At 46.0% G+C, this 25,951-nt stretch overlaps 1 protein-coding gene across 4 annotated transcripts; it reads left to right on the top strand.

The window, feature by feature from the left end:
- Positions 1 to 3,215: 3,215 nt before the first annotated feature.
- TEX36 (testis expressed 36) lies at positions 3,216 to 22,658 on the top strand. Of its 4 annotated transcripts, none has more exons than XM_019424655.2 (6): positions 3,216 to 3,392; positions 8,103 to 8,234; positions 8,945 to 9,025; positions 14,664 to 14,912; positions 15,419 to 15,491; positions 21,983 to 22,095. In XM_019424655.2, the coding sequence occupies exons 1-5, from the start codon at positions 3,342 to 3,344 to the stop codon at positions 15,452 to 15,454; spliced, it is 549 nt and encodes a 182-aa protein (XP_019280200.2). In that variant the 5' UTR covers positions 3,216 to 3,341; the 3' UTR covers positions 15,455 to 15,491; positions 21,983 to 22,095. The 4 variants fall into 4 exon arrangements, with proteins under 4 accessions (XP_019280200.2, XP_019280201.2, XP_019280202.2 ...); XM_019424656.2 differs by lacking the exon at positions 21,983 to 22,095 and adding an exon at positions 19,060 to 19,515; XM_019424657.2 differs by lacking the exon at positions 14,664 to 14,912.
- Positions 22,659 to 25,951: the final 3,293 nt, after the last annotated feature.

The raw sequence follows: 25,951 nt of genomic DNA, 5'->3' as shown, positions 1-25,951 counted from the left end.
ATGTTCCGGTGAGTTAGTTTCTTTCAATTCAATAGATTTCCTTTGTCTTTTTTTTTTTTTTTTTTTTAATGGATGACAGAGAGAGAGGGGGAATACAAGAGGGCGGAGGGCGAGAGAGAATCCCAAGCAGGCTCCGTGCTGGGCCGATATGAGGCTCGATCCCATGACCCTGGGATCATGACCTGAGCCGAAATCAAGAGCCAGATGCTTAACCTGCTGAGCCACCCAGGTGCCCCTGCTTCTTCTCTTTCACTTTAGTCTTACTTGTCTGGATCCACTGAATTGTTTTCTTGAGCGGAAAGGAAAAAGATGGAGTTAACTTTCCAAACAGTTTGCAACGTAAGATACAACAAGAAATGTGCTCCTGTTACAGGCGCCAGAGTGCTTTCCAAGAGGGTGTGCAAACCTGTTGTGCACCCATTAAACTTTCCATTAGTACCATATGAATTAGGAATCCTAATAAAAAGTGCAGCTGAGTCACCTTGATTCGGCTGCTATTTGCAGAAAGAGTTCAGATAGATAAAATGTGTTTTACAATTCAGATGCCTGAGAATTTCTCAGATGGATGGGCTTTCTCCACATGCAGGTTAAGTTGTCCAGGGTGCATGAACGTGAACGTGAAGCTGGTACATTCATTTGGTGGAATGACAAATGGGGTAACGCCCGTGTGTGCAGGTCTGAGTGTTTGTGGGGGCGTCACAGGTGGGCACGGGCACACACACGAGTGAGAGCGTTCCTCCAGGGTGCCCATGGTCCCACCGCTTTCTCTCCTAGAAAAGATACCCATCATTAAGTAAACAAGGAATGGCTGGCAGACCGCACTGGAAACGCATGGAAGAGGTAGACACATCTATCCTTCATAAACTCCTTAACGCTTGAGATGTGCAAGGTCTAAAAGTCAAAGTACACACAACTGCTAAGTCAAAAAAATATACGGGGTGGGGCGCCTGGGTGGCTCAGTCGGTTAAGCGTCCAACTCTTTTTTAAAAAAAATTTTTTAATGTTTATTTTATTTTTGAGACAGAGAGAGACAGATCACGAGCGGGGGAGGGGCAGAGAGAGAGACACACAGAATCCGAAGCAGGCTTCAAGCTCTGAGCTGTCAGCACACAGCCCGACGCAGGGCTCGAACTCGTCAACTGCGAGATCATGACCTGAGCCGAAGTCGGACGCTCGACCGACTGAGCCTCCCAGGCGCCCCAAGCATCCAACTCTTGATTTTGGCTCAGGTCATGGTCTCACAGTTGGTGAGATCGAGCCCCGCATCGGGCTCTGAGCTGATAGCATGGGGTCTGCTTGAGATTCTCCCTCTCTCTGCCCTCCCACACTCGCTCCCATGCATGCATGCACACACGCGTGCTGTTTCAAATAAATAAACATTAAAAATATGTATATGGGGCAAAACTATTTGCTGCAAATGTAGATAGTTCACTGAAAATAATTTTTGGCTCATCAGTAATTTGGGGTACTGATCATTGGAGGTATTGGTAAAGTCATGATTCGTTATTCACGAAGACTAATTTTGGCGATTGCCTTAGTACTGTTTGAAAACAGTACCGGCCTATAGTGGGTGTTGGGTAAATATTTGTTGACCGAATGAATAGATTCTGACACAAGCTCACACCGTTGTCTTCATGGACAGTCTGTAACGAGCCGTCTTGGGGCACTGCACTCCAAGCTGGGGCCCCTCGTGTGCAAAGCACGAGGCAGGATGAAGCATGAATCTCCGTTGACCTCAGCCCCAGGGACTCAAGCGCTCTGAGTGCTCCAGACTTGTGTGCAGACTGAGGCGTCGCCAAGTTCAGCCCAGTAATTCAAACCTCTGCAAATAATAACATCGACAATGAACAGCCCGACCCCCATCTGGGGCCGAGAAACCCTAGCTGAAGAAAAATTGGATTTTATTTTTCCTGGCCGGGTGTCCTTTATTCAGTTTTGATTTCCTTGGACAAATTTGTTAAGAATCTTGAACAATCATTCAGAGGGGCGAAATTGGGACACACCTTAGCCAGTGATCATATTCCTTGTTTAACAGAGCGAATGACTAACTGGAGAGGAGATGCAAAACATATTTAAACATGAGATTTCCGTTCTAAAAACTGTTCTGCCCTGTTGGTGGAGACAAAGTGAATGCACACGAAATACCCTGTTGGAAATGGCACTTTTAAGCTCGAAGTCTTTGGCTTCCTCTGTCCTTCTTGCTTTCCTCTCGGTTGTGGGGTGTCAGACGGGCACGTTCTGGGCTTGTGCCCCCTCTCCCCCCACCTCCCACCCCGTCACGTGCACGGCAGAGGGAAGGTGGCCTAGAGACAGGCACTTAGATGGGCCCTGTTTTATGCAAATCAGCACTGCCCAATAATTCGGCAGGGTCGAAGAAGTGAGCTCTGTTTCCTGCTGGCACTGAACTTGGTCTCAGTACCTGGGGGGGTCTAGTTCAGGCTCAGTATTGGCTGTGTGACTGTGCAGAGTCCCTCTGCTTGTCTGAGACTCGGTCTCCTCTTCTGTAAGTGGAGGTGATGGCCAATGCCTGTGTTGGCCTTGGTCTGCCTCCCAGGAGGAACCAGGTGGCCCATTCCAAGACAGAAGACAGTCTAACGAAGAGCGTCCTTGGAGAGATGTGGGCAGGGTTCGGGGGCTGACAAGGCCCGGCGAGAGCCAAAAGCCTTGCCCACCCCTAGGCCTAAAGGGTTGGGAGAGGTCGCTGTTAACAGCAGGGGCTGGAACCGTGGGCCAGGGGCCGCCAGACTGATGGGAGCAGTGGATGTAGGTAGGACAACACAGCTCCTTCCAGAGTCTGGCCTGGGAGGGAGCGAGCCTGGGAGATGAATCCTATGACCCAGGGAGGGGGCCTGGAGCCTGTGCGCACATCTCTTCCCGACTCCGTGTTTGTCAGTGTTAGCTTAAAAAATCACGGTACAAGTATTTACATCATGGAAATTGGCCAACAGCACTACAAATCGGACTGTCTTCCAGAGACCTGGTCATCAAGCATTGACCAGCAGGCCTCTCCTTGTCCGAGCTCTTCCTGCCTTTTCCTTAAGGCTGTGTTGTCCTCACTTGTCTGACCCATCAATGGGGCTTCCTCAGCCGGGAGCCTGGGGGGAGCAGCCGCAGGTAGCCTGTGCAGGAACCCTCAGAGGGCTTAGAAGACCCACAGCCCTCCCCCATTGTGATGGGGGCATCGGAATTCTATGGCAACAGTGGGTCCCCCTGGACCTCCCCTTCTAGGAGAGGCCAAAGTTCAGGAGCAGGAGGAGGGACGTCTTCCAGATGCAGAGAGTTTACGAGGCAATGGGGACATAAGGGAGCCAACCTCAGCCACCTTCCGCTTCCCGCAGAAAATGGTCAGAGGAAGACGCTTCAACCCACCTTTCGACCAGGACGGAAGATGGGTAAGAAAGATGGGGACTCCTCTCGCCTTCCTCAGGTCACGTGGGTGTGGCCAAGCTCGCAGAACTGGGTCTAGATCCCGCTTCTGCTGCTTCTCCTGGCATCCCTTTTGAGGAATCGCCTCACCTAGCCTCGGTTCCTTCACCTGTCGAATGGGACTCTCATAGCGTTCTCGGGGGGACTAAATGAAATAAATCCGGTGTGTAAAACACTCAGCACACTCGTGAACGTCCATTAGGCAGTCGCTGCTGTGTGCTTAGTCCTTCTAAATCAGTCTCTGTGTCTGTTACATGGGATCATAGTGTACACCAAGGTTAGAGGGTTATTGTGTGGATTAATGACACAATTCATATACAGCGGTTAGTAGGATTCATGGAAACAGAGTAACCATTCATTACTTGGTAACTATTATATATATTAATGTATATACATATACATATATATTTTTTACTCCTTATACACCCTGCTTCATTCCTCAAAGATTTACAGTAATATATGGAAAATATTCAAAATAAAATAGGAAAGTATAAAAAAATAAAAATTCAGAATCAGTTTGAATATATTTTAGAAGAAGAGGCTGAGACCGGGAAAATACAGAACACATACAGGCCATATGGCCTACATGACAGCTATTTATATAATATCATCAGATTTGACACTGAGATTCCTGGCAGCCAAAGTAAAATGGGAAAGAGTGTGAACTACATAACACCAATCAGTCTCCAAGAGAAGAATACAAGTTTCTCAGACTAGCTTCCCTTCTTTCTATCAGCTACAACACCCATGAGGATTGTGTTTGCCTGGATATCATAAAAAGCTGACTACAGCGTCGTCACCTTATAAATAAGGGTTTGTATTTCTCGAGCAACAACAAATCCAGAAGTAGGCAGCTCAGGGCTGGTACAGACGTCCGTGGGGGTCATCGGGATTTTTTCGGTCCTCTGTTCTGTTATCCTTGGAGTGGGGCTGTTCAACTCAGGCAGGTAAATGAGGGGGGACGGTCAAGGAACAAAACGACCCCTGGCACCTGTCCTCTAAGTCTGTCTCTTTGGTGGGGGAAAACAAAGTTATCCCAGGGGCCCCGCCCCGCAGACCCCCGCTAGCGTCTCTTTGGGTCATGTGGCTGAGCTTGCTGCACGGGAGTTTGGGGAGGTATTTTTTATACGTCGCCTCAAACAAAGTCAGGGTTCTGCTGTATGGGGGAAAGCAAGAGAGAGCGTTTCGTTTCCTCTTGCGATCCCACGACTTCCCAGAGCCCGGTTTCGGGTCTAGAGGCATTGCCTCCCGAAGTCTGACTTGAGCACTTGCTGTGGGGCCCTTCTGCTGCCAGCACCCAAGAGCATGAACAGAATAGTGCTGATCCTGAAGCTTCCCAAAGTAACTTGCAGACAAGTCGGGGAAATGAAAGAAATTGTTGGCTTTGAGTCAGCAGCGGCCCATTTGGGAGGACAGTAATTGCCACATTAGAGGTGACCGTCATTTTGCAGTTGACCTTGCTGGTTGAAATGTGGCTGTTGCCGGGTAGGAGAGGCTTTCTCCATACACTTTCACCTTCCTGTTTAATACTGCAATCGTTGCGTGATTGAATGCAGCACAAATTTCACCGCCAACTAGTTAAAAAGCTGTATTTCATGGTTACAATATCTAACAGAAGGGTTTATGTCACAGCTATCATGTTATCACCATTCAATATATATTTTAAAAGAGTGAAATTAAAATGCTAGAGCCGCTTTTTTTTTCCCCCCTCAGTGATTTAGTCCATAGACTTCCGGAATACAAATGAACTCAAATCAGTTGTCACTTAGCTGGGGAGAGCGATGGTTCCTGATGCTGCAGAAACTCCCACCCTCCCAGCCCCACCCCTGATTTTCCATAGCTGCCCAGACAGGAATGTTGACACAGCCAGACCGGAGGAAGAGAGAAAGGAAAGGTTACGAGTCTGGAGGCCCTCTGTATTATTTGTATTTACTTTGGAAAAAGAATTGTTTTAAGACATGAAAAAAACATAACAGAAGGAGTTAGAAGCCTATAGGTTGACTTTGGCAAATGTCTAGGGTATCTTGCTAAGTGGGAAAGCAAAGAGCAGAACAGTACATATCACACGGTCTGATGTTTGTAGAGTGACGGAAACCTCCTCTGCAGGTGGCCGTGTCTCCGTCTGTGAGCGCGCAGCCGCGAATATTGAATATTGTGATCCGGGGTGACAGAAAGGTGGGGAGAAAGTCACCAAAAATGACTGTTCAATAAGGAGGCGTTCGTGGTGTTTAGAAACCGCATGTATACTATGATCCTAGATATGCCACATTATACACAGGTACACACACACATCTACACGTCCGTGGCTGCACGTGCATGTAATGGGGATGTATGCCTAGGATGGTCACCATCTGGGGCCCCTGGGTGGCTCAGTCGGCTAAGCGTCCGACTTCGGCTCAGGTCACGATCTCACAGTTCGTGAGTTCGAGCCCCGCGTCAAGCTCTGTGCGGACAGCTCGGAGCCTGGAGCCTGCTTCAGATTCTGTCTCTCTCTCTCTGCCCCTCCCCTGATCGTGCTCTGTCTCTCTGTCTCTCAAAAATAAACATTTAAATAAATAAACATTTAAAAAAAAAAAACGATGGTCACCACTGAGTTCAGGGGAATTTGATTGCGTTATGTTTTTATGTTCACATCTTCTTAAACCATGAGTATGTGTTACAACGGTAAACGGAAACAAATACGATGATCTTTGTTGTGGAAAAAAAGAGAACGTAATGGGTGCATTTAGTTACAAAATGTTTAAATAGTGGAACATAATAGGGGGAAAGAGTCATCCTCCTTCCTGGTTCCTTCCTCCATTCCTCCTCCTTCAGAGAGCCTTGGTGCTGGCTGCTGGCTGGCCGGGCCCTAGCTCCCGGCTGGCAAGGAGGGCACTGGCTGGGCACTGCTCTGATCCCCATCCCATCTCTCCTTGCTCCACGTGCAGTCATTCCAAAGTGTTTCCTGAGAGTTCTTTGATTCGGATGTGTTCTGTAAGTTAGGCATTGTGGTCTTGCGTGCATGGATTATTTTTTTCACATAAATGGCGTTGGGCTAGGGGCGCCTGGGTGGCTCAGTCGGTTAAGCGTCCGACTTCAGCTCAGGTCACGATCTCGCGGTCCGTGAGTTCGATCCCCGCGTCGGGCTCGGGACTGATGGCTCAGAGCCTGGAGCCTGCTTCCGGTTCTGTGTCTCTCTCTCTCTCTGCCCCTCCCCCTTTCATGCTCTGTCTCTCTCTGTCTCAAAAATAAATAAAACGTTAAAAGAAAAATTAAAAAAAAATGGCGTTGGGCTATAGATCTCATTCTGCTTCTTTCTTTTTCCCACTCAGCACTGTGTTTCAAAGGCCGCTCGGCCGCTGTGTGTCACCTAGCCCAGTGCTGCCCATTGCTGCCGAGAACACCCCACCAAGTACACATCACGTAGGACGTAATCTCCCCCCCCCCTTTTGACGTAAACAGTCACGTACTGAACGCACTTGCACAGGCAGGGAACAGGAGCCACCTGAGTATACAGGTACGCTGTGACGTGAGAAGGCATGAGGGAGAATGGCAGTGTTGGTCAAGTTCCTTATAATCCAGCAGAAAGCAAGGAGGACTGGCCTGAGGCCTGGCGGTAGGTCTGGGGACCAAGGAGGGGACAGCTGTGAGCAGAGATACAACCTGCTAACAGTCATCGAGCACTCTCTGGTGCGTGGACTTTCTTTTAATCGCACCCACCCTGTCAAAGAAGTGTTATTATTCCAATTTACAGGCAAGGAAACTGGGGCGTGGAAAAGTGAAGTCTCTTGCATAGGCCTGACCTCATAGGAGAGAGAGCTGGGATTGGCCTTGGGAACTTTGAATCCACAGTCTATGACCCAGCCACCAAATTCTGCTTCCTCCCTTTGTTGGAAGGCCTCGGTGCTCTGACCCCAGGGATAACCCCTGGCTGAAGAGAGCTGCCTCCTCAAAAATCACCCCCTCTTCCTAGATCAACCCACACCTGGTGACTGATCGATGAGGGTGCAGAAAAGGCCAGTCCCGTCGCCCTAGCTCAGGATGATTCTGAGAGGCCATCACGCGCCCAGAACTCTCTGTGGGGTGGGTCAAGGCCTCCCTTGGGACGTCTTCCCTCTGCCCCGTCCTATTTCCTTCCTTCCTGTTCATAGGGAGATGCCAACCGCCTCCCCAGATAATCTTTATTATTACTATTTTGCTTTGTATCCTATCCCCTATTTTTTCCCTCTCCCCTCTACCGTTCTGCCTTCTCAGGGCAGAGTCAGCTACGTTTCTCCTCCATCTCCTACCGGGGGAGGTGGGCTCACCCCTGTGAACGTGGGCTGGGTCCTCAGCCCCGGTACGGGGAGCGCCCTGACAGGAAGAAAGAGCTCAACCCATTTCTGTCTTCTCAGAGCACATCAGCTTTTGCTCACAGGTCACACCCCCCCTCACCAGGCCACAGAAACATTTCCAGGCTCCAGCACAGCAGGGGCGGGCCCCGGTAACTTGAAACAGCCCGCAGTGATGGCCTTGGGCCATTACAATATTTTTTGGTCTTGGAAAGAATACTTGCAAATTACGAAAATTACGCCATTTCCTTCGCCCACCAGAAGCACCCAAATTGCATTTTGATCACGTTACAGAGGAAGCCCCGATACTTGGCTTTGAGGTTCAGATGTGTCTGGTTTTAATCACGGCCTGTGCTGGTTTTCTAGTTCCCTCAGATTGGACTAACGCAGAAGACACCGGAATCCATCACAAGTGCTATGTTGAAAGAACCGCACAGCCCACGTGTGTCTCAGCAAGTGGAGGGGAGGCTACCCCCAATCTACAAGGTTCGAGAGAAGGTGAGTCCCGGGCGCTGGCCCGGGCCACGCGTCCCTGTGGCTCTCCAAGGGGGCGGCACCCACTGGCATTCCTGGCCCGTCAATTCTTCCTCGGAAGGAACTACTCTTTCGTCATCTTTGGGTCCTTAAATGCGGGTAGCATCCCACGTCCTATCCTGGTCACTCCGACACCCCAGATACTTCCTAGAAGGAACTGCCTCCTGGCTCAGACGATCAAGTTAGGCTCCTCTGTGGACAGGAAAACACCATCTTTGGTTACAGCTCGCAGATCGTTAACATGCACGTTCTGCCTCCCTGGCCAGTTCACCAGCGACTTCAGGGGCACGAAGTGGCCTCAGGGAGAAGCCAGTGTGGACTTCACCCTTAGCTAACTCACGCAGCCAACCTGGGCCAGGATCCTTATTGGTCAGAGGAAGACCTTTGGTCTTGATGGCCTCCAAAGTCCCTTTCCAGCTTTCAATTCCACGAGCTTATACGCTTTTCCCTCTTTGCCTCCAAAGAGGGTGTCTGGAAAGAGAATTTTTATGATTTTCCGCAAGATCACCAATGAGGTTGACTTTTAAAGCCTTGAGTTGACAGGCACACCCATGACCTCCTGTCCCGCGCCGTCTGCTCCTCTCCGGTGATGGGTTTAGCTCTGTCTGCAGGTTCTGCCAGCACGCTGGGATTCTGATGTGTCTTTTTTCCAACTCCTTCCCAATCTCTTCTAGCAAGCGGTAGATAACAACTTCCCCTTCTCCGTACACGACAATCGCTACAGCTTTCAGAGCTCTGGATGCTACCTTGACTCTGTATTTCCCTCCAGAGTACTAGCAAAACTGGGAGCGCCTCTAGCACGTGATGCTAGACGACTTTCCCCAACTCGGGAACAAGGTCATGTGTGCACCTCACACTTCTCAAAGTACGAACTGCCCCATTCGCGAGCTTTCGTGGGAAGGTCTGTAACGGGAAAGAGGGGTTTCCCATGTGTGTCTCTGGTGGATAGAACCAAGCCCCGCCGGGACAGGTCAGAGGGAGGCGAGCTTACAAAGTACAAAGGACTTCCCATAACTGGAGTTGTCTTTCCCCTAGAGGGGGTGAGTTGCCCTCAGCGGAGGAAATAAAGTCTGAGAGCACGTAGTGGCGGTTAACACAGCACCGTGCCGTGGAAACCTATATGTTGTGAGCGGCACACGCGACTGGAAAGGTTCTAGTAGCCAGGTGGAGTAAAAAAGAGGTGACATTAATTTTACTAATGTATTTTATTTAACTCGATAATTCCCCAAATGATCAGTTCGACACGTAATCAATGTAAGCATTACTCATGAGATATTTTACATTCCCCAAGCGAAGTCTTTAAAATCCAGTTTGTGTTTTATTCTTGTGGCACCTCTGAGTTTAGAAGACCCACATTGGCAGTGCTCATGTGGCCATGGGGCTGTCAAAGGAGGCAGGGGAGGGTTAACACAGCTGAGGTAGAGGGTTGGATCACGTGATCTCTGAGACTCTTTCCCAACTCTGAAAGTCCATGATGATGACGACGACGACGACGTTAAGAATACACACCATTTATGGGGCGCCTGGGTGGCTCAGTCGGTTAAACGTCTGACTTCGGCTCAGGTCATGATCTAGCGGCCTGCGAGTTCGAGCCCCACATCGGGCTCTATGCTGACAGCTCAGAGCCTGGAGCCCGCTTCTAGTTCCGCGTCTCCTTCTGGCCCTGACCCTCCCCTACTCACACTCTGTCTCTGTCTCTCTCTCTCTCTCTCAAAAATAAACATTTAAAAAAAAAAAAGAATACCCACCATTTGTAAAGCATTTGCCCTGTGCTAGCATCTCCTATGATCTCATTGAACCATCACGACAACACTGCTGGCTAATTACTCTTATCATCCCCGATTTAGAGACGAGGAACCTGAGAACAGTGATGCTAAAAACTTGCCCGAAATTACTCTTTCCTCCAGCCTACCATCTTTAAGCTACATTGAAGTGGTTTAACCTAAAAAAAAAAAAATCTGGTTTTCCCTGGCAGAGTGTTGAACACAGAGCGAGAATACCCACTCTGCCTGACTCTCTAAATGGAATGTTTAACATCATTTTTTAAATTATCAAAGTAACAGATGTCCTTTACAACTTTCAAAGAATACAGAATCAAATAAATTTTCTTAAAAATTTGCACTCTTACTTTCCCTCCTCACAATCCTACCTTGATGACTCACAGATAATGGTTCGGTGGGCAAAATTTGAGAATTTTTTGCAATTCACATGCAAATATACACACATAAGCGTATGTGTTGTTAATGATATAAACAGGATTGTACCACATATATTCTATCAGAGCTATGTTAGTCTCCTAGAAAACACTGGAAGCTTTCCAACTTCCTCTACATTCTGGGATAGTTTATATAAAGTGTGGAATTTCAGTTTAACGAGGTTTAGGTAGAATTTGCCCATAAAATTATTTGAGTTTGAGAACGTTTTTAGTTTTTGTTTTTTTGTACTGTTTTCCCTTTTTAATTTCTCCATTGATTATTAATCTATTAAAACTTTCTATTTTTCTTTTTAAAAAATTTTTAAGGGTTTATTTATTTATTTATTTAGAGAGCATTTGAGTAGGGGAGTGGCAGAGGGAGAGGGAGAGAAGCCCTGATTCAATCTCACAACCTCTCATGACTGTGAGATCGTGACCTGAGCCAAAATCAAAAGTCGAATGCTGAACCGACTGAGCCACCCAGGTGCATTGTTAAGATTTTATTTTTAAGTAATCTTTACACCCAAGGTGGGGCTTGAACTCACAACCCCGAGGTCAAAGTCACACACTCCACCAACCGAGTCGGCCAGGTGCTCCCCAACTTTCTATTTCTTCTTGAGTAGATTTTGTTGACATGTGTCTAAAATGTATTTGTTTCCAAATCTGTTGGCGTAACATCTCCTAAAATACTCTTCGTTTGCTGTTCTTTTATGTCTTTTTAGGTTGCGTGTTTAATTCATATACTTGCAACTGTTTTTGTTAGTAAACCTACTAAAACTAGGAATTTTCCTTAGATTATTGCTTTGGCTACATCTGAACATGTTTTTAAACTAGAGTTTCATTATTATTTGCTTCCAAATAGTCTATGATTTAATTTTTAATTCTAAAAATAATTTAGAAGAATGTTTTGAATTTTCTACGTAGCTAGAATTTTTTCAGATCATCTTTTGTTGCTCATATCTAGTTCAATGGTTTATATAAGTTCTATAGAATATGAATTTTGAACTATAAAGATTATCTTTGTTATCTTGTACATGATTGATTTTAACAAAAATTTCATGGGTGTTTACAAAGTTGGTTGCAAAATTCTTAATTTTATTAAAGGCCATTAATTATGTTATTTAAATCCTTCATAACCTTTTCTTAATTTTTGTCTTCATCTGTCAATTTTTCCTTCTAAGATTATTCTTGAGTTTCTAAATTTTTGTAACCTTATGTAATTCTTTCAACCTTATATAGTTTAATATCATATTTTTCTGCATAATAATTCATGAATATTTTATGTTCTTGGTGGCTGTTATTATTTATCAATACAAAGCATCTTTTACATACTTTAGTGTTTTTAGGCATGAATTCTGAATTGCAATTTTAGCTTTGCCACTATTACTTTCCTTTTTTTTTTTTAAATAATTTATTGTCAAATTGGTTTCCATACAACATCCTGTGCTCATCCCAACAGGTGCCCTCCTCCATGCCCACCCCCATCAATCCTCAGTTTCCCCTCTTCCCCACCCCTCATCAATCCTGTTTATTCTCAGTATTTAAGAGTCTCTTATGGTTTGCCTCCTTCCCTCTCTGTAACCTTTTTTTTCCCCTTCCTCTCTCCCCTGGTCTTCTGTTGAGTTTCTCGGGATCCACTTATGAGTGAAAACATGGTATCTGTCTTTCTCTGCCTGACTTATTTCACTTAGCATAACACCCTCCAGTTCCATCCACGTTGCTACAAATGGCCAGATTTCCTTCTTTCTCATTGCCAAGCAGTATTCCATTGTATATATAAACCACATCTTCTCTATCCATTCGTCAGTCGATGGACATGTAGGCTCTTTCCATAATTTGGTTATTGTTGAAAGCGCTGCTACAAACATTGGGGTACAAGTGCCCCTATGCATCAGCACTCCTGTATCCCTTGGGGAAATTCCTAGCAACCATCATTACTTTCCTATTGCTCACATTCATTACTTACATTATGGTTTATTTCTTTGTCTTACTTTTTAGTCAATTTGTATTTTTTTAAAAAAGGGTTTTTTATGTTTATTCATTTTTGAAAGAGAGAGAGAGACAGAGCAAGAGCGGAGGAGGGGCAGAGAGAGAGGGAGACACAGAATCCAAGCAGGCTCCAGGCTCCGAGCTGTCAGCACAGAGCCCGACGTGGGGCTCGAACTCATGAACCGTGAGATCATGACCTGAGCCGAAGTCGGACGCTTAACCGACTGAGCCACCCAGGCGCCCCTGTATTTTTTTAATTATAAATAGAATAGAGCATTTTTTTAAAATCTAAGAGTCATTGTTTCTTTGTATGAGAATTCCATCCATTCAGATTGTTGTGATAATTTATGTTTTGGGTTTTATTTCTGTTGTTTCATTGTCTGTTTCCTATTTACCATGTTTGCAGCTTGTTTCTTTTAATTTGTCCCTCTCCTGACTTAGCTAGATTGAATTTATTTGCTCACTGGCTTCTATTGTCTACCAGTGGTTACCCTTAACTATAAATGTTTAAGAAATACATTGATATTATATTACCCTATGAATATAAAATGCAATATCTATAGTTACCCCCTAACTCCCAGCCCCCAAGGGTGTGGCGAGTTCTTCAACGTACTGACCTTCCTCACTTTAGTGGCCAGACTGTGCTGTCCCAACTCATGGAGGTGCCATTTTCATGGGATAATGTTAAGTGGCACCTCCTGGGTTTCACAGCTATCAAATTGAAATCCTGCAAATTTCAGTTCCAGATTTGTTTCTCTCTCCCCCCCTTCCTTCCCCCTCCATTCCTTCCTTTTTGTGGATTCTTACCTGAAGTTTCAATATATTTCAATTTTTCATAGTTACATTATCAGCAAGTATTTAGACGTGTTTAAATGTTTTTTTCATTTTTTCATTTTTTTTTTTATTTTTTAGAGAGAGAGAGAGAGAGAGAGCAGGGAGGGGCGGAGAGAGAGAGGGTGAGAGAGAATGCTAAGCAGGCTCTGTGCCGTCAGCACAGAGGCCGACGTGGGGCTTGAACTCGCAGGCTGTGAGATCATGACCTGAGGGGAGATCAAGAGTCAGATGCTTAACCGACACCTCAACAATCTTCCGGAAGGATTAGGGCTCCCATTGTTATTCCCGGCAAGTAGTTAGACTTAATTGCAAGCTTTACTTGTTGCTGTCCTTGTGCCTCTTTCCCCTATTCATTTTGTCTCTTTCTTTTATTTTACTTCACTTTTTTTCCTGGACTGTCGGCAAGTACCTTGTTAGAAAGGTGCTCGGGCAGCGTCTTCCCTTCGTGTCTCTAGAACCAGCCTCTCCCGTTCTCTCTGCCCCAGCACCAGGGACACATCTATGGGGACTACATTCCTCCTCAAACCCCTTGGATCTGGAGCCTCTACACTGTCCCCGTGAGGTTCCCCACAAATAGTCCCGTTACTAAACTCTCTTCAAATTACCCTAAATTGAGGGTGCCTCCTGCTGTCACTCTGAATGATACTGGTCCTTATGAAACAACAAACTCACTTTGCTACAGAGGGTCCTTGTGTGATTTTTTTCAGCTTCCCGTGGGTTTATCGGGTGTCACTCCATCATGAGTCCAGGACGATCTATAATGTAAAGTCTGGGTAATCTCATGTCCATTTCCTTCTAGTCTTTTGTCGAAGCATAGTGTTTTCTTCTAATTATGGGTCAGATCGAAAGCACAATTCTAAATACAGGGTAATTCTCAGGTTCACATGTGAGGTCCTGAGAGTTAATGAGGAATCCTGTGGGCAGACCCCCAAGGGTGTTGCTTCCTGAGTGGGAAAGAATTCAGCTTCCCTCGGAGTGAGAACCATCTACCCCACTGAATGCTGGGATGCAGCCAGAGGCAGATTCACTGAGGTGCCACCTGGGTGCAGAGAACCTGACTGGGTGCCTGGGAGTCTAGGCTGGCTAATAGGCTGTTTCCAGCTGTGGTCTCTCTGGTTCTGCCCTCTATGTCTCTAGAAGACCAATCCCCTTGGCAAGTAAATCCATTGGTGGAAGTGGAAGGTTACGAGAACAATAACGAAACTCCACCAGCATGCTTTCGGTGTTGATTTATAGGTTGGCAAAGGATACCTCTCATAGCGGTTGCCATGTTGTGTATTAAGACATAGGCTATCATGTAGCTGGTTTTATTAAAGACTTCAGAACTCTTTGACTTTAAATATTTTTCTCCTAATCTTCTTATGATTCTTCTCCAGGGCCTGGGACGTAGGAAGATCTCCCCAGAGAAAAGGCAACACGTTTCAAGAAATTTCAATCTGTGGGCATGTGACTATGTCCCATCTTATCTTGATGGCTTTTCAAATAACCAAATATCTTATGTCTGTCAAGAAATCGTGGTGGTCCCAATTTTCAGACGCTTCCCAAAGCATTATAATGAGATATGGAACTCTTTTAAATTTATTCCTCAGAGAAGCTATACAGAGTTTTTGAAAAAGAATCCCAAAGTAAGTTTCACTATTGACAAATTTTTGGTTCTTCACGGGAGCCCTAAATCCTTCCAGAAGATTGTGGATGAGTTTTGTAATATTGGTATCGCCCTGGACATTCTAAAAGCATGTGTTTTCTGATCCAGCACCACTAGCTGAAATAGGATTTACATTAGAGGTTGGAGACTATATACGCCTTACTCGGAGGTGAAGGACTCTTGCAGTGATAAACAGAGACTAAAGTCCTTATGTTGAGAAACTGGAAAAGCTACAGATTATGTTATCATCATGTCATTATGTTGTTATGTTACCACTCCCCACCTTGAAAATATTTCTGTTTTTTAATAAGGTTGAAAAACATTCAAGTCCTTATACAATAAAGATATGCGAAGATACACACACTGTAAATGAAAGGATTTTGAACAAAAAATGTATTTGAATGAACTTTAAAATTGCCACATTACCTTTGGGTGAAGTTTTAAAAATGATGTAATTAATGTATGATTCTATTTTTCTTTTGAAAGTTCAAACCATACAGAGGAACCAGAAGTCCCCCTTGATTTCATCACATCTCCAATCCTTGTCCTGTCCCCAGAAGTAAGTTAACCATTTGTTTTTATTCTGTGCACTTATAATGTATAACTACATACACATTTTGAACATAAACTGTTATACAGCCCATAATGCTCTATAACTTTCTTTTTTTTTTTTTAATTTTTTTTCTGATGTTTATTTATTTTTGAAGGAGAGAGAGACAGAGCGTGAGGGAGGAGGGGCAGAGAGAGGGAGACACAGAATCCGAAGCAGGCTCCAGGCTCTGAGCTGTCAGCACAGAGCCCAAAGCGGTGCTCGAACTCACAGACCGAGAGATCATGACCTGAGCCGAAGTCGGCCGCTTAACCGACTGAGTCACCCAGGCGCCCTTTTTTTTTTTTTTTTTCTTGGATTTTCTATGCAACAATTATATCGCTCGTGGAAATGGTAATTTATGTCATTGTTACCATTTATACATTTCCCCCCCGCCCCCTGGTTTTGCATCAGGCACAATTTGAATATTAGCACAGATAGTCCTTATTTTGAACTTAACCAGGCTGCTTCTAATGTGCCACTCTGAAGTCTGACTATTGCTGTAGGTTTTAGATAGATAATCTCTATCTAGTTAAGAATCATCTCATTTTTCTTAAGTTTATTATTTATTTTGAGAGAGAGAGAGAGAGAGAGAGGGGGAGAGAGTGCATTCACATGCCCATGAATGAGGGAAGGGCAGAGAGAGAGAGGGAGAGAGAATCCCAAGCAGGCTCTGCAGGGTCAGCACAGAGCCCGATGCGGGCCTTGATCTCACGAACGGTGAGATCACGACCTGAGCCCAAATCGAGAGTCCAGCGCTTAACTGACGGGGCCACCCAGAATGATCTCTTATTCTTTATTTCCTGGTTTTTTCCCCCCTAAGATATATTTTTTAAAGTCCATATAAAGTATGTACATGGGAAAAAGAGAATTAAACAATGAAATACGGTTTCCCTGATATCCTTGACTTCAGTCCCCATTTTTCCTCCCAGTGTCAGCCCTACTGACACTTTTTTTATGTGCCTATGTTTCCAGGCAGCCTGTATAGATCCTCTCTCTCCCTCTCCCTCTCCCTCTCCCTCTCCCTCTCCCTCTCCCTCTCCCTCTCCCTCTCCCTCTCCCTCTCCCTCTCCCTCTCCCCCTACCTCTCTCTCTCTCTCTCTCTCTCTCTCTCTCTCTCTCACACCCTTTAACAAACATCAATGGCAGACACCGTTCCACTCTTGGTTTCTGCTGTTCCACTAACAACTGCACTTACGAATGTGTCTTTGAAGTTTCAAAGTAAGTATCAGTACCTACAAATCTACTTCTTTTGTTAAGCGCGGCCGCCTGGCATTTCATTACACGGGTGCGTCGTGCTCCCGGAATCTTTTGATGGGCATTTATGCAGTTTTCTGTCTTTGCCTCCTATAAACACCTTGATAGGTAGATATTTGCAGCCATCTCCAAGCACTGCTACGTGGTAAAATTCATAAAAATAAACCCGTTCAACCGAAGAACACGTGGATTTTAAAGTTTAGTGTACGTTACATTTAAAAAATCTTAAGATCAAATTTTCTAAAAGGGGCTATGCTCCAGCGTGTCTGTTTCCCACACGCTTGCACTGCCAAAGTTTTTTTTCGATATTTACCCATTTGTTAGCTAAAAAAAAAAAAAAACAAAAAAAAAAACTGGCATTGTATTTTGATTTGCATCTCTTTCATTGTGTGTGTGTGGCTATTGAAAAGCCGTTGGTGTTTCTTTTGCTGTGAACTGTTTTTCTGCATCTTTCACTGGTTTTCCTATTGGTTCTTTTGTCTTATTCTTCAATTATTTGTATGATTTCTTTTTTTTTTAAGTTTATCTATTTTGAAAGAGAGAGAGAGAGCAAGCAGGGATGGTGCAGAGAGAGGAGAGAGAGAATCCCAAACAGGCTCCATGCAGCCCTGATGATGCAGGGCTTGAACTCACGGACTGAGGCACTTAACCGCCTGAGCCACCCAGGCACCCCTGGTTCTTGATGTATTAAGATATGGAGGCTTTTGTATCAAATGTGTTGTGAGTGTTTTATCTAGTTTGTTGGTTATTCCCTCGTTGTTACTGTATATATTTTTAATTAATAGACTTTGAGCAGTTTTAGGCTTACAGGAAAATCGGACGGGAAGTATGCAGTTCCCATACACCCACTCTCCCCCCTTCCTCACCTACCACGGTTTCTTCTATTGTTAACATCTTGCACAGGTGTGGTATGCACTATATTTTTAGTTCTGCATATATCTTCGTGTAATAGGATGTATGAATCTCCTATTTAATGGCTTCTGGATTTCATGCCTTGCTTAGGACCTCCTTTGAGACTATGAAATAATTCTAAGAGCTTGTTGTAGTTTTTTTTTTTAACATCTGTTTATTCATTCATTCATTCATTCATTCATTCATTTTGAGAGAGAGAGGAAGAGAGAGAATCCCGAGCAAGCTCAGTGCCGAGCCCCACGCAGGGCTCGATCTCACGGTCGTGAGATCGTGAGCAGAAATGAGCAGAAATGAGGAGTTGGATGCTTAACCAACTGAACCACCCAGGTGCCCCAACTTTGTTATGATTCTTCTCGTTAATATATGGGGTGACATTTTAGCAAATGACGTTTTGGCACCTATTGAGATGATCGTATACATTTTCTATATTAATCTGTGAGTGTAATAAAGTATATCCATGGATTTTCTAATGGTGAACCGCTCTAGCATTCCTAGAGACAAACTGTAGTTGGTTGTTTCTGATATGATGTATTATTCTTTTGATAAATTGAGGATTTGATATGCCATTTTTAAAAGGATTTTAAAATCTATTTTTACTATGCCCTGACACTGCTTGTACAAATTGCAAATGTCTATAGAATTTCCTACTACATCTCCTAGACCTGGTGCAGTTTTCAGGTCCAGATCCTGATCCTTGAACATCTTTTCAATGTATTTTATAGAAATTAGTCTGTATCTTCTCTGCCTTTTTTTCTTTTTCTCTAATTGTGGCCACTTTTTAAAAAAGCTTATTTATTTGTTTTTAGTAATCTCCACACTCAACGTGGGGCTCAAACTCACGACCCCGAGATCAAGAGTTGCCCACCCCTCCAACTAAGCCAGCCAGGGGTCCCCATCTAAATTTGGTTGCTGTTATTTGTAGAGGCAATCATCTGTTTCATATGGATGTTTGAATTTTGGGTATTTAATGTAGTTATTCTCTCTAATGCTTTAAAGTTACATCCTGTCCTTCGACACATTAAATGTTGGTCACATGTCTTTGCTCTGTTTACCGAATCTACATTTTCGCCGCTGCTGTTTGCTTTTGATCTTACTAATTTATGCTTTCCTGTTTATGTATTCTGTTCTTGGGCTTATTTTTATTTTTCCTAGCTTCTCCAGGTGAAAGCATAACTCAATTATTTGCAGCCTTTCCTGTTGTCTTGTAAATGTAGGCAAAGCAATTTCTTTCCAATGCCACTTTGTAGACGCATCGTGCCCCTCTACTTACTGTTAACTTTATTTTTATTATTTTTTTACCTTGTTTCCCCCTTGTTAAAAAAGTTTTCATTTACATTCCCGTCAATATACAGGGTAATACTGGTTTCAGACGTACAGCGTGGTGATTCAACGCTCCTGTACGACACCCGGTGCTCATCACAGCAAGTGCGGTCCTTAGTCCCCATCACCGTTCCACCATTCCCCCTGCTCGCCTCCCCCCTGGTAACCACCACTTTGTTCTCTATAGTTAAGAGTCTGTTTCTTGGTTTGCCTCTCAGACACACAGATCAATGGAACAGAATAGAAAACCCAGAAATGAACCCACAACTCTGTGGTCAATTAATCTTCGACAAAGCACGAAAGCACATCCATTTTCAAGTAGCTTGTCATTTTCTTTTTTTCACCCAAGAATTAGTACGAAGTATGTTTTCTGTGGGGTGCCTGGGTGGCTCAGTTGGTTGAGCATTCAACTCTTGATTCTGGCTCCAATCATGTCAGTTCGTGAGTTCAAGGCAGGAGTCAGGCTCTGAGCCTGCTTGGGATTCTCTTTCTCTCTGCCCCTCCCCCGCTTGCTTAACCACAAGCATGCTCTCTCAAAATAAATAAATAAAAACTTTTTAAAAAGGACTATATTGTTCCGTTAATTCTTTTGTTATTTTTCATGGTCTATCTATATTTTATTAACTGATTAATTTTTGCGTTGTGGTCAGTAATTAAGATCTGTATAATTTTTGCTTACGGAAAGGTTGAAAGTGTTGTGGCTTAACACATTGGTCAGTTTTTGTAACTGTTTTATGTGTTTGAAAAGGATGTGTAATTACCCCTTAAAAATTTTATTTTGAAAGCAGTATAGATCTGTACAAAGTTGTGGGGTTTCTTTAAGTGTTTGAGGGGGTGAGGGAAGAGCAGAGAGAGGGAGACAGAGAATCCGAAGCAGGCTCCATGCTGTCAACAAGGAGCCTGATGAGGGATGAATTTCCTCCCATTTCCTCTCCCCCCACCCCTACTCCCAGGTGCCCTCACAAACCCTCACTTGCCTCACTCCTGCCTCGCCTCACCTCTCTCTGCCCAAACACCAGCAATCGCCAACAGGAGTTACCCCAAACTCAGTGTGCTAGGGATGAAATTCACAAACTCACGAAAAAGGTTTGCAGAACCATATCTGCGATTGGGTGAAGGAGGGACACAGCGATGGGGAAAGATCAGCCTCTGCTCTTTGGGACTGAAGAATGGGGGGGTATGTTTACCATCGACAAAAACACAAATTAGAGAACTGGCCCTTAAACCCAGTCTTTTCTCATTTAATTGTTTTCTACATAAAATGTAAATACCACTGTCCCACGACCTCACCTTAAGGTCTCAATCCGGTGAACCAAGAACAAAGGACACGGCACTTGAATGGAAGGGGAGCCCTCAGGGACTCAGGTGAACTCCCCAAGTACAATAACCCACTTTACCGAAATAAAAGTCTCTAATAACTTGGCACAATGTCAATGACTTGCCATTGTTGGTTCTTTGTTTTAGTGCGTTGTTTTGAACAGAGGAATAAACAGCCAGTTAAAGAAACCCCAACTTACTAATCAATTACATGCAGGTGTTTATAGATTTCTGCTGTCTTAACGAATGAGACTTGGACTCGTGCCATCCTAGAAATGACTTAGATGCTAAAAGAACAGCTGATGGTTTGGCAATACTCTTTCAGAGCGATGCTGCCTAATATCCCTCCCGGAGCCACACCGGCGAGCTTCCGTTACTTACTGTGCATGTTGGAAGCATGTGCCTAGCGACTGGCTTTCTCGTTTATACAAATCAGATCTCAGGCCCTTAAAGATCAGAGTTAAAAGAGCAGAGAGATGATTTCCTATTTGAAGCCCACCCTTGAACACTGCCTATTTTTAGGCAGAGAAGCACATTCTCGTTTGGTCTGTTTTGACACTTAGGACTATTTTTAAAGACTGCCTTGTGCCGTCTCTTCGTTTTGCACATTTTGTCGCCGTCTTCGGCCAAAGCCATCCCTGTTCTGGTGGCTGCGCACCAGGTTCAGATGCGGTGGCTGGCTGTTCCTGCCGTGGCTGATAGGCTAGCCATCCCCGGAACAGGGTCCACTTGGCATTTTTGCGGTCAACTGCAACTCGAATCAAAGTTCAGGACACATCGCCGCTGTCCCGTGGGCCACGACAAAAGGACGCTTCACCCAATGGAGCATTTTTTTTTTTTTTTTTAATCTACAGAACTGGTACCATATTGAGGACTCCTGGGGGGGGGGGGGAGCTGTGTGTGGGGGAGGAAGGGCTTGAAATGACAAGCTAAGTATAGGTTTCCCATATGTTCCGCTGAGTTCATGAAAGAATCCATGCTGTTATGGTAACACCCTGAGGACCATAAAACAAGCAAGAAGAATCCATTTCCTCCTCTGGGCTCTTTGCTGCTGCCCACAGTCTTGGGTCCTAGTGCGACACCCGGAGCCCAAGATGTGGGTCGAGCCCCTTTAGCTCGGTTCTGGGCTTGGTGGCTTAACACCACGGCTCAAGTCCTGCTTTTCTCTGGGCGGAGTGAGGCTGGCACTTCCCAAACACACAGGGTAGTCATTCTCGAGTGCCCGTGCCGTGCGGAGGACTCGGAAAGCGCTGTGTAAGTGTGAAATGCTGTACGTTGCCTTTATAAGTACCTATCAAAACAAACGAAAACATCTCATTTAACACCCAGTATTTAAGTAAACACGTTGCAAATATACCAAAATAATCCCCCCCAAATATTAAACAACAAATCAACCCCCTGTCAGAGCCTGACTCACTGAATAAATGGAATGAATAAAATTGTAACTCACACGCTTGACTACGGCTCTATGAAATTGTCGAATTTGTGAGGTGTAGCGTGTGATTTCTGCACAGAAGAACCAAAATAACTTCAAACGCTGTCTTCTCTCCCCCAGTCGAAATCAAACAGATCTGCAGGTTTCCAAATTGGGCCATACCGGCACGAGAGCACACATCACATTTTCTTCCCTTCTTTCCCTCCCCCTGCCCAAACAGGAGCCAGCGTCAGAAAGTCAGATCCAAGAAGCTTTGTTTCGGCTCCACCTGGGCGCTGGTCTGGTCGCGTCGCTCAGAGCCGTGGAGCTGGTTCCCAGGGGAAAGAACGAGTGCGCTCGCGACCCAGGGTCACATAGTTGTTCGCGGGATTATAAGTGACCGCGGTAGCATCTGGCCTTCCCTGCCCGAGAACACATTGCTGTTCCTTAGGCCTGAAGGAGAAACGTTGAAGCCGTCGTAAATACTCTCCCGCCGTTTATAACCTTGGTCAAAGCACCCAGGACCCTCGTCAGCCACGAGTGACGTGTGCAGTCCTTCCGCACACGCCATGGCGGTCCCCAGAAAGGACGGGCAAGTCTCAACAACACCCCGTGGGAGAAATCAGATTGTTCCCCTGAGAACAGACAGGCACCCAGGCCTGAGCAAACCAATGCCTGACATCTGTCACATTCGGGATCTTTAAAAGGAGGGATTCGGCTCTGTGCGTCCACAGTCACTGGAGAGCTCAGTGTCTTTAGCCAATTAGGACAGTTCTGATCAAAGCAGATATGTTTGCCAACTCAACCTGGCCTAATTTCTAGCTCCTTCCTAACAGGGCTCTGCTGCCTTCCCTTTGGGCCTCGTGAGCCACATTCTCACGGGCACCAATTGAATAAATGTAAGACATGCCCAAACACCTCACGTGTTGACTCATCACTCAACGACTGTTTTTCGAGCCTCTGCCTTGGGCATTGGGGAACAAGGCTGAGCAGGGACAGACTCGCCCTCGCTCTCAGAGCGTGCCGTCCAGACTCCCTGTCAGCCGAGGAAATGCAGCCACCCCCTTGCAAGAGTCGAGGTTTCAAGCTAAGAATGCCGATTAAACGTGGATCGGGCAATAATACTTGCAAAGGTCGTAATTATAATTTTATTAAGCTGTGATCAGGGAGATAAGATAAATGTCATAGAAATGTGTTTAATATTGGATACATACGATATTAAAGAACAATTATGAATTTGTGTTTCTGGTGTACATGAAAATTTGGATTTGTGTAGGGGCAGAAGCAGAGCCTAATTTTTTATCTGCTGGATGAGAAATTGATTTTAATTCTTTCCCTGCTAATTAAAGGAAAATTAGAAAAACAAACTATTTGCTACAGCACTAAATACATTTTGATTACTTATGGATATAAGCAGTTATCTGGGTTTCATTTATTTACTCACGGAAAGCCTAATGATAGGTGAAATTACGAGTGGGGTAATGGGGAGGGACTGTGGGTTTACTCAGCTGAGGGGGTGAGGTCCGTGTTCCCACCGATGGCTGGGACGTGAAGTCGAGGTGCTCCCCCCTCCCCCGTTCACACAGCGAGGGCTCTGTGGGGAGACAGCAGACGCACTGGGTTGTTCGAGAGGTGATGAGAGAGTGGAGGGAGCAGAGTCGGGCTCGAGGTGCCAGGGGCAGCAGAGGAAACTTCCAGCGGGCAGCTGGGCGCTGGGGTTCGGCTCAGGAAGAGCACCAGATCTGCAAGCAGCAGATAGGATGACAGCCTGATGCGGGGAAGGGGGGTCGACAGAAGGATTTTTTTGTTTGTTCGTTTGTTGTGGCTGAAAACAACCCAAATTTATTACAGTTTTGGAACCCAGAGTCAAAATAGGTCTCAAAGGACAGAAATCAAGGTGTGGGCAGGGCCACATCCCTTCCCAGAGGTTCTGGAGAGAATCCAATTCCTTTCCCTTTTTGGTTTCTGGGGCCATCTTGGTTTGCAGCCCCTTCCTCCATTCTCAGAACCAGAGTGGCTCCAAGTCCTACCCACGTGGCCCGGTTCTGTCGTCCTATTCCCTCTCAGCCTTTTTCTTTTTTTAAACCAAGGAAAGAGTAGCGTGTACGAGGCAAAGAAGGGAAGAACGTGGATGGACTGAGACAGCCTGGGGAGGAGGGGGAGGTAGATGAGGCCAGAGCAGTGCTGGGCGGGTGTGCACCCAGAGGGGGCCGGCCTCTGGGCGAGGCTCAGGGGGCAGGCATGGAGAGGAAGAGAGGAGAGCAACCTTCAAGGGCGAGGGAGGACTTCAGTCCCTCTGGAGTGACCATGGTCTTAGGGAGAAAAAGGGTATGGCTGCAGCTCAGAACCAGGTGCCTGAAGCAGAACCTTGTGGAAGGTGGGGGTGGGTAGAGTTGTCCTTTTGGGTGATGGCCGGAAAGCCAGCCATGGGGAGATGGTCTGGATGGATACAGGGCTTGGTCCTGCTTTGGGATTTCCCAGCAGGTGGATGCCAGGAGAAGGCTTTTGAGGCTGGCTGCACCCTTGACCTCCTGGGACCTGAAACCAGCTGAGGCCGGGGCCCCGCCCAGCTCAGTTACATTGGGTCCCTGTGCTGGGGTCTGGTTTGGTATTTTTACTTTTATTAGTTTTTTAATGTTTATTTATTATTGAGAGAGAGAGAGAGAGAGAGAGAGAGACCGAGTATGAGCAGGAGAGGGGCAGAGAGAGGGGGAGACACAGAATCTTAAGCAGCCACCAGGCTCTGAGCTGTCAGCACAGAGCCTGATGCGGGGCTCGAACTCACGAACCATGAGATCATGACCTGAGCCGAAGTCGGACGCTTCACTGACTGAGCCACCAAGCGCCCCTGAGTTTGGTATTTTTAAAAAGCTCCCACATTATTGCAGGGCCAGTGAGGCTGAGAGCTGCTGGAGGAGCAGAAGGACACATATTGTCCAAACACCCGGGCTTTTGGAGAAACTGGAAGAGTATGGGGATGAGGGAACGGCACTGAGCAGGCCGTGGGGCGCAGGCGTGGGGCACATCTGCAGAGCTGGAACACGGGCTTTCGACGAGTCATATCTGCGAATTTATTTAGAACTTTTGCAAAGGTATCAAAACTGAGTCTCATTTGGTTATTCATTTAATGCGTCACCTTTATAACATGGTTGAGCAGTACACGATGTGTTGAAATTTGAAGTGTCCTAGAAATTCAGGCTGCCCGGTCACCAGAGAGAGAGAGAGAGAGAGAGAGAGAGAGAGAGGAAGAGTCTCTGGGGACTGGGGTCCAGTCCGGGCTGCGATGGAACCCCCAGCCCGGAAGCTCGTTCACGCAGTGAAGGTGCAGCAATGGCCAGTGTGTGTGGAAAACAGGAGCCAACGTGCGGGGCCTGGCAGGACCTTGAGCGCACGAGGTGATACCAGGACGCTGCCAGCTTCTCAGGCCTGGATGATAGCAGTGTTTGGGGACAGCAGAAGACTGTGCACTTCCCCTGTCTGCCATACCCCCATTCCCTAGGACCCAACATCTGCCTGGCATACAGAACATGGGTGCAAGGAGACTGCCAAAAGAACATTCTGGAAAGTCTTTGCAGGGGCCATTTGTGAAAGGTGGTCCTAGCTTACTGGGTGAGAGTGCAGCTCTGGGACCCAGCTCAATTGTTACCTTTGTGGGCTGATCACATCACTCCTAACTCTTGGTTTTCATGTCCTTTTATGGGGTCTAATTAGGGGCCCCACCTCCTAGAATTAAGGATTACAGGAACAGGTGCATGCAAAGCGTTCTTCAAAGTGCGAGGCGGGGCGCCTGGGAGGCTCAGTCGCTTGAGCATTCGACTCTTGATTTTGGCTCAGGTCGTGATCTCACGGTCACGCGATGGAACCCCACATTGGACTCCTCGCTGAGCCCGGAGCCTGCTTGGGATTCTCTCTCTCCCTCTCTCTCTCTCTGCCCCTTCCCCACTCGTGTTCCTGGAAGACCCCGATGGCCAGTGAGGCCTGCAGGCTGACCCCTCTGGGTCCCTTCTCTTGGATGAGTGGAGCACTGGGACGGTGCCCCCTTCCGTCAAGACTCTTTGCCATTTGCCATTCACAAAATCGGGTCCCTAGTTATGATTCTCCGGCAACAACAGTGGATTGCATCGATTCCTAGAGAACCAAACAGTATTGGGTTGGCGATGGGTCTGATGTGGCCTTGACCCCTCATCCTGCCTTGTGAAGGGAAGACCTG

The sequence above is a fragment of the Panthera pardus genome, unplaced genomic scaffold (genome assembly GCF_024362965.1).
Source record: "Panthera pardus isolate Hobbes unplaced genomic scaffold, ASM2436296v1 HiC_scaffold_22, whole genome shotgun sequence".
Classification (NCBI taxonomy): Eukaryota; Metazoa; Chordata; class Mammalia; order Carnivora; family Felidae; genus Panthera; species Panthera pardus.
This window is presented reverse-complemented; position numbering and strand designations above follow the sequence as displayed.

Coding starts and splice junctions, on each gene's coding strand:
- TEX36 (XM_019424655.2), top strand. CDS start 3,342: ATGGTCAGAGGAAGACGCTTCAACCCACCTTTCGACCAGGACGGAAGA. Junction 8,235..8,944: donor TCTACAAGGTTCGAGAGAAG/GTGAGTCCCGGG, acceptor AATCTCTTCTAG/CAAGCGGTAGATAACAACTT. Junction 9,026..14,663: donor CTGGATGCTACCTTGACTCT/GTATTTCCCTCC, acceptor ATTCTTCTCCAG/GGCCTGGGACGTAGGAAGAT.